At 58.4% G+C, this 19,777-nt stretch overlaps 2 protein-coding genes across 4 annotated transcripts in view; one reads left to right on the forward strand and one right to left on the reverse strand.

Annotated features, from left to right (window-relative positions):
• The window catches only part of POLR3H (RNA polymerase III subunit H), a 29,063-nt gene extending 22,214 nt beyond the window's left edge, over positions 1–6,849 (forward strand). For all 3 annotated transcript variants that reach the window (XM_025882287.2, XM_025882289.2, XM_025882288.2), the window contains 4 exons: positions 2,147–2,233; positions 2,660–2,723; positions 4,236–4,437; positions 5,431–6,849. In XM_025882287.2, coding sequence (XP_025738072.1) covers positions 2,147–2,233; positions 2,660–2,723; positions 4,236–4,437; positions 5,431–5,484 — 407 coding nt within the window. In that variant the 3' untranslated portion in view covers positions 5,485–6,849. The remainder of the gene's footprint in view (positions 1–2,146; positions 2,234–2,659; positions 2,724–4,235; positions 4,438–5,430) is intronic.
• The window catches only part of ACO2 (aconitase 2), a 55,331-nt gene continuing 42,256 nt past the window's right edge, over positions 6,703–19,777 (reverse strand). Inside the window, exons 6-19 of the mRNA XM_025881525.2 lie at positions 17,339–17,497; positions 16,960–17,110; positions 15,654–15,758; positions 14,597–14,688; positions 13,461–13,566; positions 12,166–12,323; positions 11,872–11,945; positions 11,274–11,385; positions 10,305–10,427; positions 9,969–10,124; positions 8,854–9,045; positions 8,277–8,409; positions 7,613–7,734; positions 6,703–7,206 (exon numbers count right to left, since the gene is read on the reverse strand). Of these exons, the coding sequence (XP_025737310.1) occupies positions 7,069–7,206; positions 7,613–7,734; positions 8,277–8,409; positions 8,854–9,045; positions 9,969–10,124; positions 10,305–10,427; positions 11,274–11,385; positions 11,872–11,945; positions 12,166–12,323; positions 13,461–13,566; positions 14,597–14,688; positions 15,654–15,758; positions 16,960–17,110; positions 17,339–17,497 (1,821 nt within the window). The 3' untranslated portion in view covers positions 6,703–7,068. The remainder of the gene's footprint in view (positions 7,207–7,612; positions 7,735–8,276; positions 8,410–8,853; positions 9,046–9,968; positions 10,125–10,304; positions 10,428–11,273; positions 11,386–11,871; positions 11,946–12,165; positions 12,324–13,460; positions 13,567–14,596; positions 14,689–15,653; positions 15,759–16,959; positions 17,111–17,338; positions 17,498–19,777) is intronic.

Genomic DNA, 19,777 nt, shown 5'->3' on the forward strand with positions numbered 1-19,777 from the left:
CTTGTGACACTGCGCCCGGGTGTCCAGCCTCAGCTCTTGTCACTTAGGGTACTTGGACATGGCACCATGGCCATGTTCCCCTTGCCCCACAAGCTGACTGGCCCCGGGGGAGCCCCTCTTGACCTGCTCGGAGCTCCAGAGTGGACTGTCCTCATGCCCACCGTTTGCTTCATTCTGGTTCTTTTTTTTTTGGTTTTAAGTTGTGATAAAATATATATAACATAAGATTTACCATGTTAATCATTTTTAGTGCCCAGTTCAATGGCTTCCAGTACAGTCATTGCTGCGTGACCACCACCAACCTTGTCATCTTGCCAAACTGAAACTCTGCCCCTCTTAAGCCTCCACTCCCCATTCCCAGCAGCTCCAGGCCCTGGAAACCACCGTTGTACTTTCTGTCTCTATGAATTTGACTACTTGAGGTACTTCGTATAGTGGAATCATCTAGTGTCTGTCCTTTGCAGAAACTCACTACATCCCGAGGCAGCCCCGCTGCTCCTGGGATTTGGCCCGAGCCTGCCCCTGAGAGCGGGTCTTCCTCTTACTGATCCTGCAGCACCATCCTTACTGACTTTCCCGGCTCCTGTCTGTCCACTACACACCCCGGAACTTGAGGTCGGGCTCTTGGGAGGTGGCTCCAAATATGGCCCTGGCCCGGCTGGCCCTCCTGCTGGTCTGTGGCCTCCTTTTTGTTTTTAATGGAGATCTCATTTACATGCCATAAAATTCACCCATTTAAAGCTTACATTCGGTAGCTTTTAGGATATTCAGAGTTGTGCAACTGTCACCACGATCTCATTCCAGAACATTTTCCCCCACCTCCGAAAAGTAACCCCGTACCTACCAGCAGTTGCTCCTCATGCTCCCCTCCCCCAGCCCCTGGCAAACGCGGATCTACTTTCCATCTCTGGGTTCGCCTATGCTGGACATCTCATATAACGGAGTCACACGGTATGTGGTCCTCCGGAACTGGCTTATTTCACATGACGTGATGTCCTCGAGCTCCATCCGTGTTGTGGCAGGTGTCTACTTCCTCCCTTTTTAAGACTGAGTAATATTCCGTTGTGTGGATAGACCGCATTACGTTCGCCCCCTCTTCCCTCGTGCTTCCTGCCTGGTGGGGCCGCGGAGAGGCCGCCTGGCAGGGAGCTGGGGGCCCCGTCGGCCCTAGGGCGGCGTCGGCAGAGCGGGGAGCTGAGGGTGCTACGGGCGGGAGCCTGTGTGGGGGTGAAAGCTGTCTGGGAAGGTAGATTCCACCCTGTGGCCGTGTTTGGTGGCCCAGAAAGGCTTGGAGTCCTCCCCTGGCAAAGCAGGACAGAAGAGCTGAGTGGCTGTGAGCAGGTCACGCGGCCCCTCTGCGCCGCTTCCCATCCTCATGGCGGGGAAGCGCGACAGCCGACACGGGTGGGTGGCGATGGGCACCGTGTGACCAGCAGGACGTAGCCTCACGGTTATTCTCTAGCTCTGGCGGGGGTCAGGCCAGTGCTGGTCACCCCTTTGGGGCTATTGGGCAGGAGTGACGAGGTAATGGCTTCTGCCAGGTCCTGGGGGTCTGCCGCGTTGGGGACCACCTAGGGCAGGGCCTGCGAGCCCACAGAGGCATTTTTGTTGGCTTCTTGCCTCTGCCTCCCCATGGCCCCGTCCATTTCAGGGCATTTTTAACGTCCTGTTCCAGGTCAGAGCTGTGCCCGGGGCAAACTTTCCCATCAGAGGGAGACGGAAGACTTGTTTCTGAACCTGGCTCCCTTTGCCGGTTACTTCTGCCCCTTCTAGAATTTAAGGGAGTGAGTCTGGAGGAAGGGTGGAATTGACTTTGGAGTCATCCATGGCCCAGAATCTGGGTTCAGGAGTGACTTGTCAGGTGGGCTTGGGGGCCAGCCCTCCGTTCAGGGCCACTGCTGTTGGCCTGTTACGGGGGCTGCGCTGTGGCCTTGCAGGGGACGGGGTGTGGGTTCCTGCAGCTCCACTGGTGGGTCTGGACCCACAGAGGGACTGGGTATGAAGGGCCCAGCGGACTCTGGGGTAGCCACAGGGCCTCCAGGTCAGCGGGCTGGCGAGTATGGTCAACACTGGGAAGCCGGGGCCGCTGCAGAGCAGCCATCCCTCACGTGCCTGCTCGTCACTGACATTCTTCCTTCACTTCCAGTCCATTTTCGCTATGTGGTGTTCCATCCCTTCCTGGACGAGATTCTGATTGGCAAGATCAAAGGTTGCAGCCCGGAGGGAGTGCACGGTAACGGTGGCCCCGATCCTCAGACGAAGCCTGGGAGCACGTTGGGGCAAGTGGCCAGGCCAGCAGGCCTCCCTTCAGCTTCTGGGCTGGGCCACAGGTCGGGGCGGGGGCTGTCAGGTAAGCTGGGGGCGGGGGGAGGGCAGTACGCAGCCCCCTCGTGCTCACGCAACAGTGAAGGCCTTGGCCAGCTGTGGGGCTTCACCGTGAGGCCTTCCCTCAGAACCGCCGCCTGGACACAGCAGCTGCCAGAGGGGGCTCGGGGTCCCAGGCACCCTCTGGTCCTGGTTTTGCGTGATGTCCACTGCAGGTTTTGGTGGCTGAGTGGACTAGGCGGGGGCGTGGGGCTCCGAGGTGGGGGTGGGGGGCTCAGATTTCCATGGCAACAACTGCCCTTGTCCCATGCTGTCACTTTCTCGTGTGTTCCAGTCTCTCTAGGGTTCTTCGAGGACATTCTCATCCCCCCTGAGTCGCTGCAGCAGCCAGCCAAGTTGTATCCTCCCAAGGTTAAAGAGGGTCACAGGGGAGCTCAGGTCTTTCCAAAGGACCGTCCCCACTCCTTGGGGTGACCCTGGGGCCTGGATCTGACACTGCTGACTTTTGTGTCCACCCCCCCCCCCCGCCCCGGCCTGCACTCGTGCTCCAGAAGCGCTGTCCTGCCCTTGCTCCCATGTTACCCGTGGTGTCCCCACGCCCCTGCCCCCGTCTGTGCTCTAGTGCTCTGTAGGTGGGGTGCTGTTCCCTTGGCTTAGGTTGTCCTCTCAGGGATCATCTCGGAGATCCCGTCCCTGGAGAGGTTTGTTCTGACTGGCTCGCCTCCCCGCTTCCCTCGTATGCGAACCGTACCGTTGGCTGACGTTTGAGGGCTTGACTGTGCCTGGTCCTGTGCTGGGTTGAGTTTCCCTCTGCTGGCTTCCCCCATTGCCCTGCCCGAGCCCTTGCCTGGTCGCCCTAGGGCTGTCTGTTTCTGGGGGTCCTCACTGAGGCTGCTCCCTGGAAGGGACCCCATCTTGTCAGGACTGTGTCCCCAGGGCCCAGCAGGGGACCGGGCTCCAAGGCCGGGGGTGGGGGTGGGGTGGGGAGGGAGGGTGTTAAGGCCGGACCCTGCGCGGGACCGCCACTAGAGGGCGCTGTGGCTCCTCAGTGTGGTCTGAGGGAGGGGTTGGGGCTTTGGCGGGAGTCCCAGGGTGCTGCCCTCACTGGTTCATCGGCGCACTCTGGCTCGGCCTGTGCGGGCCAGGGCCAGGGTCTGTGGGGCACGCCAGGGCTTGTCAGGAAACCTGGCCCTGCCCGGCTGGGGCTCTCGCTGGCTGTGGGCCCTCAGGCAGGTGGCCTTCCGGCAGCCGTGTCTGTCCTGAGCACCGGAAAAGTCCTTGCGCTGCATGTTGGTCATTTTCACAGGGTGTGAGGGAAAGGGGTGTGGAGTCGGACAGCAGAGAACATAGCACAGCTTCAGCTAGCACCCCAGGGCCGACTGTGCGGGTCCCACGGAAAGCACTTTCTGGGTGTGCTGCGTTATTACCTCCTCACCACAGCCCTGCGCGGGCAGGCCTTGCCACAACCTGTTTTACACATGGGGACCCGAGGCTCAGAGGTTGGGCCTGGCCCGGGTCACGGCCGGTGGAGCGGAGGTCTGAACGTGGCGGCTGGCCTGAGAGGACCCGGGCAGCAAGAGGCCTTCGTCACTCCTGCCTCAGGAGGTGGGGCTCGCTCTGCTCTTGAGCCTTCTTCCTGCTCGGGGGCCCTGAGGATGTGTGTGCCCGCCTGGCTGTGGTGCCGGGTGGGGGGGGGCCTGTGTTCCCCAGCCCCCAGCGTTCCTGCTCTTGCCTGTGGGGTCCAGACCTTGCCCAGCCTTGCCTCATGCACGTGGTGTGGGCCTGTCTCTGCTTGACACCCCCAGCCAAGGGGCTCTCATCCTTGGATGGGGTTTGCCTGGGGGAGGAACCCCCCCCACCCGCGGGCTGCCCCCTCCCTGGTTGTTGCCTTGACTCCGCACCCCGCCCAGCGACGAGGCAGAGCAGGTGTGGGTGTGGGAGTACGAGACAGAGGAAGGAGCGCACGACTTGTACATGGACACCGGCGAGGAGATCCGCTTCCGGGTGGTGGACGAGAGCTTTGTGGACACGTCCCCCACGGGGCCCAGCTCGGCCGAGGCCACGTCTTCCAGTGAGGAGCTGCCAAAGAAGGAGGCTCCGTACACGCTTATGGTGAGATGCGCACGGGCACCGGTGTGGTGGGAGAGCCCAGGCACGGGAGCGGCTTCCTAGGGTGTTGACTTGGGGTTCCCCGCCTGGGGCCCCTCTCCCCGCAGGTCAGGGCGCCAGTCCCTGATGAGTTCTTAGGTGGTCACTTCTCCCTGGGGAGCGTGTTTCAGAAGCCAGGGCGTAACACTGGGAGCGTCAGACTCCTGGCGGCAAGAGGGGCTGAGCCCACGCTGGGTGACAAGGCTGCTGATAAGCAGGCTGAGGGAGAAAGCAAGTGGGGAAGGGGCTTGGGAGCAGGTCAAGCACAAGAGTGGGGGCTTCAGGGAGGGGTGAGCCTCCGTCGGGGCCGCTCCCACACCCGACCAGGTGTGCACATGGGGTGGCAGGGGAGCTGTGACCAGACCTGACCAGGGTTCCCTGGGTCTTCTACCCTCATGAAGTGACTGTGATGCAGGACAAAGTAGGACACGTTTCTGGGGCCTGCTAGGAGGATTTCCTGGTATGATTGCGCTGCAGGTGGTTTGCTTTGGGGGCTGCTTGTGCTTTGTCAAAAATCTGGGTGGCCAAGGGCATCCCCTCTGCATGTTCTTGGAGGCTGGGGTGCAGGGTCACTAGGCCTTCCTGGCAGGACTGAGAGCGTGCCCAGGCCTGGCCTGCCGCTGGCCATGTCTGGACAGGCCTGGCGGCGAGGAAGGGAACCTGACCCAGCTGAGGCCTTGGGGCCAGAGGCATGCCCTTTAGAGAACCAGCACTTTCCTTAGAGGCCTCAGGTGAGGTTGGGGCAGGAAAGGGGAGCTGGGCTGTGTTTCCGGGTGCCAGCCGGGAGTGCTGGGGGGGCGGCCTCTGGATTTCCCCCATCCTCCTCTTGGCTGGTGTGTGCCTGCTCCACTATTCCCTTTGTGCGGGACACCCGGAAGGGTGGGCCCCTCTGCCTCCCGAGGTGGCTCAAGCCCTGAAGGTAGATGAAATGTTCTTGTTTTCTCTCTCCCCGCGCAGGGATCCATCAGTGAGCCAGGCCTGGGCCTTCTCTCCTGGTGGACCAGCAGCTAGCCCTGGGGCTCGACGGCGGACCTCGGCCAGTCCGGCAGACCCCAGCCCAGCCCTGGGGAAGTGGTGCAGCCGGCCGTGAGGACCACAGCCACTTCCGCAGACGCCGAGGAGCAGAGTGTGTGCCCCGCCGGACTGGAGCTATCCCCGGAGTCCGCTCTCCCTCTGGACCTCTGCCTCTCGGCGACGGCACAGACTTTTAATAAAAGACGGCGTCAGTCAGGGAGGAGCCACCCTGTCTCTGTGATCTAAGGTCACTGAGCTGCCACAGCTGGGACCGCCTGTCCTTCCTTCTCCCCGGGTCACTTCTGCAGGTGACCTGCCCCCGTGGCAGGACTTGGGGGATTGAGGGCCTCAGGCTGGGCTCTGGGCTAAGCGCGGTGGCTCCCTAAAGTAACTGAGCGAGAGGCTGACCTGGGGTAGCTGCTAGTTGTCAAGTCTTGACCTTTCAGGGACAGCGGCCTTTTTCCCCACCAGTGTTTGGAAGGCGGGGGCCTGGACTCAGGCAAGCCAGCGCCGTCAGGAAAGTGGAGGCCGTGGGCTCAGGTGGCCCGAGGGCCAGGCTGGTGACCAGCTGTGTTACCCGCCCCCCCCCCCCCCCCCGGCAGGACCACGGTTACTTTCAGACCTCGGCCATGCGTGGGCCTGCTGTCGGCACCAAATCCCAGACGAGGGCAAACAGCACCTTGTTTATTCAGCACAGGGGCTCTGCCAGGTTCCTCCTGCCTCTTCACTCACTTCCACAGGACCCGCAGGCTTGTTTTATGGCACCCACGGGACACCGAGTTTCTGTCAGGCAAGTCTCGTGCTGAGGAAGGGCCCTCCCTGGAGCCCACCTCCTGCTCTGGCCGCCTCTGTTCACACGGGCACCAGGGCACCGGGGCGTGGGTCCTGCCTGGGGACGGCGCTCCAGGGGAAGCAGCAGCTGCAGAACGATGCCCGCCCCCGCGTGGCACCATGGCCTTGAGGGAGGCGGATAAGTCCACGACCAGGGGAAGGACACAGGGGGGCCATGCGGATGCTGGGGAGCGGGGAGGGGAGGCTGGCCCGGGGGCAGGAAGGTGGGACTAAGAAGTGGGAAAGCGGCCTTCCCACTTGAACTTCCTGGCAGTGGCAGGTCTGCTGTGGCGTGGCCAGTGGGGGCCTCTGCCGACTGGCCACAGCGACCCACCCTGCGCCCTGGAGTCGGTAACGGTACGGATACCACCACTCACACACAGGGACAGTCACTGAGTTTGGATTCTTAATTTTCCTTGTAAGAGCAAAAGTTTCTTTAAAATCTTTGAGCCACCAGTGAAATGATGCAGGAGAAAAACTTTAGACGGGAGTCTTGTCATCAAAAATAAATAGCTGAATGGAGTTGCTCAAGATCTCAATCAAACTAAACATGGGAAGGCAGGGGGGGCTGGAACATTCTTTTAAGAACCCCCCCGCCCCCAACCGTGGGTCACTCAGGCTGAGCACACCGTCTTGGAGCAGGAAGCCGTGGCTGGATCTGGGTGGATCCAGTTCTGATGACGTGTGGACTGCACTGGGGACCCCGGAGTCGGGTCCAAGGAGCAGGCGGGCAGGGTGCAGAGCCCGACCTTAATGCTGCTGCAGTTCCTTCATTCTGTTCAGAGCACTGCCGGCACGGAACCACTCGATCTGGGTCTCGTTGAAGGTGTGGTTCAGGAGGATGGTCTCCTGGGTCCCGTTGGGGTGCTTGATGATGCATTTCAGGGGCTGTTGAGAGTAGGGGGAAGTGGAGTGGGTCTTAGGAACACAGCCCTGGATTCTGGTGCAGGGTCAGGGAGGTGGGGTGCACGCAAGGTGAACCTCGGGCCAGCAGGCAAACCAAGCTCTAGGCCAGGTCCTGGCTTGGGTGGCCCCAGTAAGACCTGGATGGCATGACTCCCAGGGACAAGAGGGTCCTGCTCTGCATGGGCTGTTGGCCTGAGTGCCAAGCCTGCCCTGATGCGTGGGCCTGAGCTGGCTCCACCCTTGTCTCTGGGAAGGCACTTCCTTCCCTCCGACGCGGGTGCCATGAGAGTTTAAGGGCCCCTGCAGCTGAAACAAAGACTCATGGGAGGAGAAGGAGGGGAAGCAAGGTGGCTGTCCCCGACCTGCCCTCCCTCCCTGGCCCCCTGACCTTGCCAGGAGCAAAATCTTTCAGGCCCTGGATGGTCAGCTTGTCCACGGGGTGAATCTTATTGTAGTCGGCTGGGTCAGCGAAGGTGAGGGGCAGCAAGCCCTGCTTCTTCAGGTTGGTTTCTAGAAGGCAGAGAGCATAGGGTCATTCCATAGCACGCAGGGCCAGTCCCCCCTCGCCCCCGCTTCTCTGCACAGGGAGCCTCACCAGCCTAAGAGCTTCCTTTTCTAAGCCCAGCAAAGGCTCTGGGAGAGGCACCCTGGTCCTGCCATCTGGAAACAACTCTGAGCAGAACTAAAAGGACCAGGGTGGCTATACTCCCAATGACAGGGTCCCTTCTGCCTGAGCCTACGTCAGCGTGCTGGTTTGGGTCTCCATTGGCCTTCCTGACAGACATACACAATCAGAACATCCCCTGACCACGTGCCCTGGATTTCTGCTGCTTAGGTCTGCAAGTTTGGAAGCAAGTTCCCATCTTGGGAAGCAGTGGGCCTTGGACCCAACGCAACTCAGAAGGGGCAGAGACTGGTGGAAAACGGGAGCTGTGGACACGGTGTGGAAACCAGTCGCGTGGCTCCAGGCCTGACTCCACCACCGGCAGGGCGGGTGACCGTGGGCTGCCAGGGAGGGGAAGCGGATGTGGCGCGACCTGACTCCACCTTACCATGGATCCTGGCAAAGCTCTTGGTGATGATGGCCCGGCCCCCGAGGTGGCGAGGCTCCAGTGCTGCGTGCTCCCGGCTCGAGCCCTCCCCGTAATTCTCATCTCCGATCACTACCCACCGGATGCCGTGTTTCTGTCAGACAAATGAGGCGGCCATGAGGGCGAGGACGCTGGCCCCCTGCCTGCTGGCCCTGGGCTTCCTGAGATTCACAGGTCAGGGGGCCGGAGAGGCCCCTCCCTATCTGCTCCCCAGGGGCTGGTGAAATCAGAGGTCAATCAGGCCCCAATCAGGCCCTGAGGGGACGGAGGTGATCAGACACGGGCCCTGACTCTCTGCAAGGGGCATGGGGAGGTGCCACCTACCCACCGTACTCAGGACAGAGGCAGGTGTTGGGGGAAGGCCAGTGTGGGATCGGAGCAGAGCCCAGAGCAGGGGTATGTGGTGAGGGTGACACAGGACTGCCCCCGTGGCACCAGGGCATCCTTCAACTGCAGAGCTATTGGTGTGGGCTCCTGGGGGGGGGGGGAGCACCCCTTCCCTGCATCCCTGCCCCCGCCCCCACCGACCGGGACCCACCTTGTAGTAGCGGGCAGTATCAGGGACAGGACCAAACTCCTGGGTGACGGCATTGCGCACGGAGTTGGCCTTGCCATTTTCGATGTTGATGGCGCCAATGAGCAGGTTATTGGAGATGTTGTCCAGGTGCCCACGGAACTTGAGCCAGGGGCCCGCAGCCGAGATGTGGTCGGTGGTACACTTCCCTTTGACCTTGGGTGGGTGAGAAGAGAGGACAGAGATCAGGGCACGGCGCGGGAGAGCTGGACGAAGGGAGAAGCCCTCTAGAGGCTGGCAGCAGGCCCAGCACCTGCAACCCAGGAAGGGTGACAAAGGCAGCAGGTCTGGCTTTGGACACACAGTCTGCCACCATGGCCTTGCTATACTTTGACAAGGGCTCAGGCCAGACCGTCCCTGACCCCTTGAAGGGCCTGGGCTGCTCGGTGACTTGTCCGGGACAGGACACCCACAGGCAGGTCTGCTCACTCACCCTTCTGACCTAGGCCCCCAGGCAAGTGATGCCCAGGCAGGAAGACCAGCCACAGACCTCATGCGGGACCCAGAGGAGCCCAAGGACGTGTCCTGATTGGCTGGTCACCAGTTTTATCGATCATGTGGGCTTAATACCGACTGCCACTGCCTGAGGACCTTTAGTAAACAACAAAAATTCATGCCTGACATGGGTCTGAGGCCTCTGGCCACACCACAGAGGCTTGTGTCCGCTCGACTCCCAGACACAGGCCAGACCAACCGATGCCCAACTGCGGGAGCAGAGAACTCTGTGGCTTCTGGAGCCTGTGTGGTCAAGCCAGAGGCGTGGAGACCTGGTGCCCTTCTGGCCTTTCCTGTGCTGCACCCACGGCCCGTGGCCGCTGCAGGTGGCCCTCACCAGCTGCCGCTGATGGCTGAGCACCCCAGACACAGCTGGCCAGATCCGGCTCGGCCTGGCATGGGGCAGGGGAGAAAGGGACACTGGGCCGTGGAGGCCCTGGTTCCTCTGCAGCCGGACCTCCCTGCCGGCCCCCGCCCCGACTTTCCCCACCGGCGCCCCGGGGAGAGCACGTGGTTCCACAGCCCTTCCTGCCGCTGAAGGCAGGGCCTGGGCAGGCCGGGGCTGTTCTCCCCCTGCCGCTGACCTTGATGAGGATTTGCAGGTCCTCCAGGTCTTTGCCGTCCCACTTGTCAAAAGGCTCCAGGAGCTGCAGGCGTTGGCTGGTGGGGCTCACATCTACCCGCTGCCCGCTACTGTCCTTGGGAGGGTGCTGGTAGGTGTCCTGCCCAGGGTCGAACTCCTGCAGGAGGAGGTCGGGACATGCTGGGTGCCTAGTCCTCCGTCCCCATGAGCACAGGCTCCTGTAGAAGGCCCCCCTCTCCCCATGCATGGAGCTGCCTCATTCTCTCTCCCAGTGCCAACCTGCCTGCCCAGGAAGGGCAGGGTCTTAGCCCCATGGCGAGCGGCAGGGCCTGCTCACCGCTCGGGGAAGCTCGTCTGCATCTGGAGCCTCCAGCTTGAATTTCTTGCCATCCTTGCCTGTCAGGAAGTCAGTCTCTGGGTTGAAGTTGAGGGTGCCAGCAATGGCCAGGGCTGTGACAATCTGGAATGGAGGTGGCCCACTGCTGGTTAGCACCAAACACCACTCCCATCCCCCACCCTAGCAGGAGCCCAGATGGAAACGGGGAATGGAGCCCAGGTACATCTAAGTTCTCCACACACAAGTCCTCCCGACAGAGGCCAGAGCTGCAAGAACGTCTCTGGGGATGCAGGTCACGGGCATGCGCTGGGGCCCTTGTTCCCAAATGGGCGGCTGAAGACATGGAAGGAAGGCGCCACCTCTTCAGTCACTTTTGTTGGCTAAAAGTATTTCTGGAATACTCATTTAAAGCCAAGAAACAAGAGCATGTAACCCTTTATCTCGGGGTTGAGCTCAAGCCCTGCATGGCGTGTAGAGATTACTTAAAATCTTTTATATAAAAAATAAGGCAAGAAAGACTGGCCGTGTGCTGCCAATGGCCGAGGCTGAACAGCCACTCTGCCCCGGAGCATTTGGCACATCAGCGTTCCTAGTCAGAGGCCACCTTCCTGGAGGAGACAGTGCATGCACTTTCCTGTAATCCTGACAGGAGCCTGGGGCACAGAGAAGGACAGTGACTTGGCCAAGGCCATACGACTGGGTAGAGGCAGGGCTGCCCTTTGTCCTGGGCAGGGATTCCAAGCTCCAGCTTGTGACCATAACTGTGGCCAACAAGCCCCTCAGGCTCCTGGGCCATGAGGGGGCCAGGCAGGGAGCAGAGGGAGCGTGACGCTTGAGGCCTGTGGCTCTTGGTTTCCACCCAGACAGCCCCTTGCTCTATGATGCCAGCGCCCCCCTCAGCAGCCCCATGAGGTCAGACGCCCGGCCCCAGAGGCAGCCCCGGGCCACGGCCTGGCCGGGCGGGCTCACCTCCGGGGATGTAACAAAGGCATGGGTCTCAGGGTTCGCGTCATTGCGGCCTGTGAAGTTCCTGTTGTAGGAGGTGACGATTGTGTTCTTCTCCCCCTTCTTGATGTCCTTTCTGCCAGGCCAGAGGAGACAGGGTTAAGCGTGTCTGTCCTTGTCACCAAACCCGTCCTGCCTGGCTTATGACAGAGGAGTGGGAAACAGAAAGACCCTGAGACAGCCACCTCCTCCCTGGGACTCACGCATACAGAGCGGGAGGGACCCTGGGAGAGCCCAGAGGTTTGCCTGGACCGCACGTAAGGCAGGCAGAGCCCAGACCAAGGCCTGACTTTCCCGACCTTGGGCCACTGCCTCCATTCACACCACCCCCTCAGAGCCCCTGGCTGCATCTGGCTTCAGCCAGGTGGCCACTCCTTCCTCTTTACTTTCAGCCCAACTTTCCAGTCCTTCCTAGAAAAGTCTTCTAGTGTGCAGTAGCCCCTGAAGCTAGAGAGGCCTGGGGCCGAGTCTCTTCTCTCCACCCAGTGACACTTCCCCTCAACATCTGGGGCTCCGGACCCCAGAACACAACAGGCTGTCCTATCAGAGGTGCGCCTCTCACCTGTCCCACTGGCCAATGCAGGGGCCACAGGCATTGGCCAGGACGATGCCACCCACTTCCCTTAGGATTTGTGCCTGCAGAGAGGAGGACACGGAAAGGTCAGGGGCAGGCTGGTGGCTGATGGGCAAGGGTGGGTCAGCAGCCTGAGTGATGAAGAGCCATTCTGGAACCCTAGGGCAGCTGCAGGGGAACCTGTAGCCGCCCCAGCTGACAAGGCTGTGGCTTGTCCTGCCCGAAGCCACGTTGCTCGGTGGCGGGGAGGGGAAGCCAGGGGCAGGGCGTATGGGCACTCACATAGCCGTCCCGCTCAATGGTGGCACGGATCTGCTCGGAGCCCGGTGTGATGGTGAACTGGGACTTGCACTTGAGTCCACGGGCCAGTGCCTGCTTGGCCACGGCCGCCGAACGCCCCATGTCCTCGTAGCTAGAGTTGGTGCAGCTGCCGATCAGACCTGGTGCGTTGTGGGTGGTGGGGCCAGGGGTCAGGACCAGAGGTCTCCACCTGACCTCAACTATCCAGACCTGGTCAGGAGTTCGCCAACCGTGCCGGGCCTGGGGCTGTTCTTAACGGAGACGAGCTGGAAGCAATCCAACTGTCTGCCGCCACAGGACAGGCTGCTCCACGGCCCGGCCTTCCAGGGGAAGGTGATGTGGCCAGTGAGGTTAGTCAGAGGGCTCACTCCAGGACACGAACAGTGACCATGGCTGGATCGGGGCTTTTAGGAGATAAAGTTTCTTCTTTCATACTTTTGAGTATTCTCTCCTTCTTTAATTGCTTTATCATCAGGGAGAAAAAATTATTTTTTAAAAGTCTACGATAGTTATTCAAAAAGTCAATAAAGACTGGATGACATATTACTGACAGACCTCAAGACATTCTTCACTCAGCAGTTCAGCAATCTGCTTCTGATGAAACCACCGTTTTTTTACATTTGCTTCAACCGCTGAGGGAGAACACATGGCACTGTTTTACGCCAGACACTGTGTTAACTCACCGCCCCTCCAACATTTACAGGTAAACACAGTATCACCCTTGTTTTCCAGACAGGGAACCAAGGCACAGGTAGGTAATGTAACTTGCTCAGGGTCGCCTAGCTCTGTAGTACCCAAGCCAGATTCAAGCCGAGGCCACCTGGCTTTGTGGTTCACGTTCCAGTCACACTGTCCGGTGACGGGCCAGTCATAATAACATGCCAGTGTGTCCGTACATGCAAAGCATGTGAATGGAAATCAAGCGGCAGGGTTGGGCTGATGAAACGTTTGTAAAACAGAAGTAGACACATGTCAATATGTACACGTACGCAGAAAGAACCCCTCCAGGAGCTCCTTGAGCTGGTTTCTGGTTAAGGGTTCAGATGAGTTTTTAAAATTCACCTGTTTGTGAATATTCGCTACAATGAGCATGTATTTCTTTTTGGTATTACCAAAAAAACTAATTTTTTTAAAAAGCCATAAAGAAGAAACAAACTATTTCAGAAAGTGCCTGGTACCTGTAGGAAGTGCCCATGGTGAGCGCCGGCAGGCGTCTGCAGCCCTGGGCAGGCCTCCTGGTCCCGCAGCCTGTGAAGCCGACGGTGGAAGGTACTCACCCACTCTGATGTCCAGAGGCCATCCTTCCTTCTCTGCCACGGCGCCGACATCTGCCACAGGGTGAGCCAGGTCAGGGGTGAAGGGCCCATTGATGTGTGGCTTCAGCTGAAAAAACAAAAGGGAGAGAACAAATCGTAGTGTGGAAATCTTAGACTGTTCTCCAGAGGCTGCGTGGCTCCCACTCCCCCAGGTCCTTACAGAGGACCCAGGAGGCTGACTTCTAGCTCAAACCCAGGAAACACCCGAGCGGTGGGCTCTGTACACGCACCAGCTCCAGGACCCCTCCAACCCTGTGAGGTTCATATTATCTCCACTGTGCAGATGAAGAAGATGGCGTGCCTTGCTCAAGGTCACAGAGTAGGAGATGGCAAAAGCATGGAAGAAATGAAGGAAGTCAGCATCATGAGTCCATTGTCTCCTACACTGTGACGCTCTGTAATCAATCTTATGACAAAAACAGACTTAAAGCCAGGTGCTTTGTCTGTGATAATACTTACCAACAAATGCAAAGCACTTAGCAAAGCGCCTGCACACGGCTCTCAATACATGTGCCCAAATATTACTACATGAATTAGCGCGTTCAGGTCCCATGGTCACCTGAGATTTTACATATGATAAAGTGAGGCCAAAAGAGGTTGAGGAACTTGCTCAAGGTCACAAGCTTCAGTTGGCAGGGTCAGGAATTAGGATTTGAATTCATGAAGACTGTCTTCAGGGCCTAAACCTTCAACCAGTCTACTCGGCTGCTTCCTTTCCTCCAGCCATCCAAACACTCACTCTGGTCTGTAGGTCTCAGGGTGCCAAACGCTCCCCATGCTCCAGGGTCTCCACGCAACACGACTGGGAATCTTGGGCCATGACCTCTGAACTCAGATAACAAAGCAAACTCCAGGGCAAAGTCTTGGCTTCTGCTAACACCAAGGTGGAGGCAAACTGAGCCAGCTTCTGAATCACCAGCCACAGCCGCCTCTCCCACCCAACTGCAGCCTGATTTGGGCAGCAGTTTGCAGGAGCACTGGGGAACCAAAGGCCCAATTACCCTGCTGGGTGTGCAGGCAGGGCCCCCTAGGAGTCCCCAGATGGGGCCTGAACTCCCCACCGTCAGAAATTCCTTGGACCCAACTGCCTTCCTCACCTCATTGAGGTTGATTTCAATCAGCTGGTCATAATGGCAGCCAGGGTCAGGTACCAAGTGATCCTTATATTCATCAGCTAGTTTGGCAATTTCTGAAACCAATAAGGGAGGGAGATTAAAGCACGTGGGACAGAACCTGGTTATGAGACCGACCGACCGACCGACCGACCGACCGACCGTCCATCCATCCATCCATCCATTTGAGCCAGTTCCCTGAAGAAATGATGAAAACAGCACAGGACACAGTCCCTGCCCTCAAGGAGCACACAATCTAATGAAGGAGCTATCAATGAACTGGAAGTTACAATATGATACGAGACACAGGAACACGGGGACACAGAAGTAACAACTGAGGTTCAGAGTCAGGGAAGGCTTCCTGGAAATGAGAAGCACTGAATTTTGAAGGAGAAGCTACCTGATAATGAAAGAGAGGGACGGGACAGCCAGGTAGGACTCCAGGTGTTCAGCTTTTGGAAGCAACTGGACAAGCTCTCCCCATGACCCCTGGCTTCTGGTTCCACCAACCACCCTTGCTCACCTCCCTTTGGAGGCTCCAATGATCCCTCCCACAGGCCCTATTTCTTCCTCTGAGCTTCAAAGAAGCCAAGCTAGAACCTCAGGAAAACTGTGGGGGAGGCTGAGGAAGTGGTTCTGGTTCCAAATGTTTTCCTCCTACTGGGCAGGAATCATAAACAGAAGCAGATTCATGTCATTTCCAGAGCTTCCTGTAGGGGGCACCAGGGACCAGACCAAAAAGACCCTGGACTTGGCCATCCTTTCAGGTAGAACTAAATTCCAGTCTCAAGGCAGAGGTATCTCAGATGCCAGGCCCTTAGAGAAGCTGGTGGAGCTGCAGACACTCTACTCAGAAACAGTAGCACACACACGCGCGCGTGCGCGCGCAACTTTTCACACCGCTGTGGGGGCTTCTCAGGGCCTCTGAAGCCAGACTGGAAACACGAGATTAAAGACCCCTGCCCTGAAGGGAAAGGTTTAGCTCCGGGGTCTCCATGCAACACGACTGTGCTGCCGTTCCCCCCTGGCCCTGCCGGCTCACCCTCCCGGCCTGTTTTGCTCAGGTACTTCTTCATCCTGTGGTTGTAAGGGAACACTGACGTGGTGGCTCCGATTTCTGCGCCCATGTTGCAGATTGTTGCCATGCCTGTAGAGAAACAGAGCCTGTGAAGCGGGCAGAGCAGCTGGGCATGGGTCCCACACACCTGCTGGGTGTGCACACACATATTCACCCTGGGGAGCTGGTGTCCTTCCCTCCCTCACGCACACAGCCATCCTGTGGCAGCAGACAGACTCATCCCTCGTGGCCCAGGGTTAAAACCAGGGCCCGCAGACAGAACACAAGATTCAGCCCCTCCCAGCCAGGTTCCACTTCTGGGCCTGGCAGTGCCGCTTGACTGACCAGACGGCCATCATGTACTGAAGGCTGACCTGGCCAGACAGCCCAGCTGTTACTGTGGCCATTTTGCAGGTGAGCGAACTGGCTCAGAGAGGTCCGAGGTCATGCCACAGAGCAAATGCAGGCGCTGGCATCGGTATTCAGGTCTAGGTCCACCTGCCTGGTGTCCAGGTCTGCTCTCCTCTCAGCCACCACAGTGGAAATGTTTCTGGGTCTCAGGTTTTCCAGCAATAAGACTGGAAGGACACCCACTATCTGGACCACAGAGTCTCACGCAGGAGCGGTGAGGCTTACAGATGTCCTGACTGCACCAGGACGCTAGTCTCATGGGGTTGCTAGGGCACGGGACTGCTACCCACTCCCAAACTGAGCTGCCCAGTGGCAGTAAGGGCTACCTGTAGGACTGAGCCCCATCTCTGGAGGGGAAAGGGGCCAGCTGAACAGGATCCCTGTGGGGGCTCTGAACCTGGGGAAGTCTGGACTGGACCATCTGGAAGGTTTGTTCCAAGTGTCCCTGCACTCCGGAGCGCCCAGGCATTGAAGCCAGGTCACCTGGAGTGATGAGAAGGGCCTGGCTCCTACTTACTTGGTCTTAGAGCCTAGTAGGTGAGAAGTCTAATTCAAGGGATCTGAGTGAGGCTCCAGGGAAGACGTGGGAAGGGGGCTGCTTTGTGAATGAAGCCCTGGCTCTGACTCCCCGTTCCCACCACCACCTCCATCCTTTCTGGCATTCCATTTCCGGGTCCCCCAAGGCAGCCCAGTGCCATGGCAGCTGAAGTCTACTGAGGGACCTTGACTAGATAATACCCCCCCACCTCTAGGTGTCCATCCAAGTCTCCAAACTGATGGGTTCTCAGGGGAAGGCCATTCACTGCTTCCATGGCTCAATGACAGGCCCCATCAGGCCCTACACAGTCTGCGGGCAATGTCACATGGCCACCCTCCTCACCCGTGCAGGAGATGGAGTCTACACCAGGCCCGTGGTACTCCACAATGGCGCCCGTGCCACCTTTCACGGTGAGGATACCCGCCACCTTTAGGATCACGTCTTTGGGGGAGGTCCAACCGGACAGCGAGCCTGTCAGCTTCACACCAATCACCTGAATAGGTGGAGCGAGACAGCAATTTTAGGCACCGTGTGTCATGCTCCAACCAAAAGGGTCCGCCTGCTGGAATTCCCATTCCTGCTTATTTACCACTGCCTCTCTCCTAGAGAGGTCTGAGTCTGAACTATTCCTTCAACCCATCTGGGTCTCACAGGCTCCCATGCCTCCCCGTCAACCACCCCTCTGCAGCCACCACTGAAAGAGCCCTTCCCTATTCCTCACCTTGGGGCACTTCAGCTCCCAGGGGATCCCGGCCATGACATCCACTGCATCAGCACCCCCGACTCCAATGCAGATGCCCCCCAGGCCACCGCCATTGGGGGTGTGGGAATCAGTGCCAATCAGAAGAACCCCAGGGTATGCATAGTTTTCCAGAATGATCTGGAAGAAAAAAAGACCCCAAGATCTTCAGCCTAAAAGCACTCATCAGAGAAGAGAAGTAGGGACCAAAAGGGTCTGGCAAAGCTGCTCTCTGGGCCATTCCCAGGCACCCCTCCAGGATAGAGCCTCTCAAAGGTGGCTGGAAGAGAGACAGGAAGCCTGGGCCCCTGACCAGCTCCGACAGTTCTGGACTAGTCTGATTTGGGCTTGCAAGTGCCTCCTCGTGCCCCAGGGTCCGTGTCTGCGGCATGGTACCAAGAACACCTGCACCGCCTTGACCCTAGAATCACGGTGAGAACCAGACGAGCAGAGATACAGGAATGTGTCCTGTGAGAAATGTGACTGCCTACAGGTGCTCCTGACACCTGCTCCCCATCTCACGTGACCTAGGGCGTGGCACGTGCCCACTGGGCTTCTCAGGGGGACAATTTCTTCAGGAGCTGGCTCCAGTGTCCGCAAGGAAGCACTGGAGACCCGACAGGAGCACAGGCCCTGGGCTCTTCTGCTGGTGAACTGAAAGCAAGTACAGACAATGCCTCCCCAACCCAAGGCCTGGTAGTAGCTCTGAGAACTGAAATGACTTGCTCATGTAGATGCTGCCTTGCCTCCTCCTCCCCTTTCCTGTTCAAAATGGCTCCTTCATTGAGGGCCTCTTCCCAGCTTGGGAAGGTGCTGGCAGTTAGCATTTCCCCAAAACATCTGATTCCGGAGGTACAGCTATCCCAGAGCAGCCCTGCCCCCCATGCAGGCATCGGAAGCCACAGGATGTTACTGGAAAAGCCCTGGCCAAGGGGCCCTCAGTCTGAGCCCCAGACCCACTGCCTGCTAGTAGGTGTGGGACCTAGGGCAAGTCACTTCACCTTCCAGGCCTATTTCCTCATAGATAGAAACAGCCCATGGTGCTCACAGTGATAACTCAATGAGATCGTGTGTATTTTTTTTTTTTTTTAAGATTTTATTTTTTGAGAGAGAGAGACACAGCGAGAGAGGGAACACAAGCTGGGGGAGTGGGAGAGGGAGAAGCAGGCTTCCCGCTGAGCAAGGAGCCTGATGCCGGGCTCGATCCCAGGACCCTGAGATCATGACCTGAGCCGAAGGCAGACGCTTAACAACTGAGCCACCCAGGCGCCCCTGAGATCATGTGTATTAAGCTATAGTCGTGCCTGGGAGACACAGTACTTCTATTTATTCTTTTGTAGCACACACTCAGATGTTGGGAAGGGCAAAGGAGGTCAGAGACGTGAAAGGCTCCATGAATGGTCGGGCCTGCCTCATGGTGGACAGGCTCCATGGAGTACTACAGAAACCCCAGGGCCCCTGCCCTGGGATACACATCTCCCAGCAGACTCAGCAAGGAGTGAGGGGTCTTGCCTCTCAGGACTGTTGGCAGTTAGAAGGGCTGGTTCCTTCCTCAGGAGGGTGACAGCTGGCTGGGAGAAAAGACGAACAGAGAGGAAATCCTAGACAAACAATTGTTGGAAAGGACACTGCTCAACTGTTTCATTTCTCTGGCCTCCTTGCCCTAGCCACAAACCAAAGTTTAAACCTAGTTAATGTAAGGCTCCTCAAGGTTCTGCAAGTCTGACCATGAAGAGCAGACACACAGAATTCAGTGTGGTCTACACAGTGCAGACCACCAACATGGTCCATGTCCAAAAGGAAGGGGTTAGTGCAGACCTAAGGACTGCACAAAGTGTCACAATGAAACTGGCTGTGACAGTGACCTCCTCGGGCAGCTGGATGCGGATGGGGGAGGGGAGGAGAAAGTGTACATTAGCCATCGACCCACACAACACATGTGTACACTGTGGACCTAGTCTCTACCTACCTGGCCCCAGGCCCAGAGCTACAGAGCAATCGGTAAAGTGCAGTCTCTGTCCCCAGAGCGCATGGTCTGGTGCAGAAGGTCCTGGCACATACAGGGGTCATAACGTGAAGGGGTCCCACAGAGAATCACATAAGGGTGCTCTAATGCTGGGCACAAGGGAAGGCAGGGGGCGCCTCACAGAGGTAACCAAAAGGCAGAGATGTGGAGGAGGAAGGATGTGCCAGGCCTGGGCACAGGACATTCAAAGCAGAGGGAAAGGGGTTAAGGTTTGGTTTCGACATGGTGGGTGAAAGCTGCTGGTGGCCTGACATCGAGGAGGAGAGAAAAATCAAAGCTGCACAGAGATCACATGCTTCATGGGAATTTTCTTTTTTAAGGGAAAAATAGGGGTGCATGGGTGGCTCAACTGGTTAAGTGTCTGCCTTCGGCTCAGGTCATGATCCCAGGGTCCT

Source organism: Callorhinus ursinus, unplaced genomic scaffold (genome assembly GCF_003265705.2).
Source record: "Callorhinus ursinus isolate GAN/ISIS: 27379988/994484 unplaced genomic scaffold, GSC_fseal_2.0 scaffold48, whole genome shotgun sequence".
Lineage (NCBI taxonomy): Eukaryota > Metazoa > Chordata > Mammalia > Carnivora > Otariidae > Callorhinus > Callorhinus ursinus.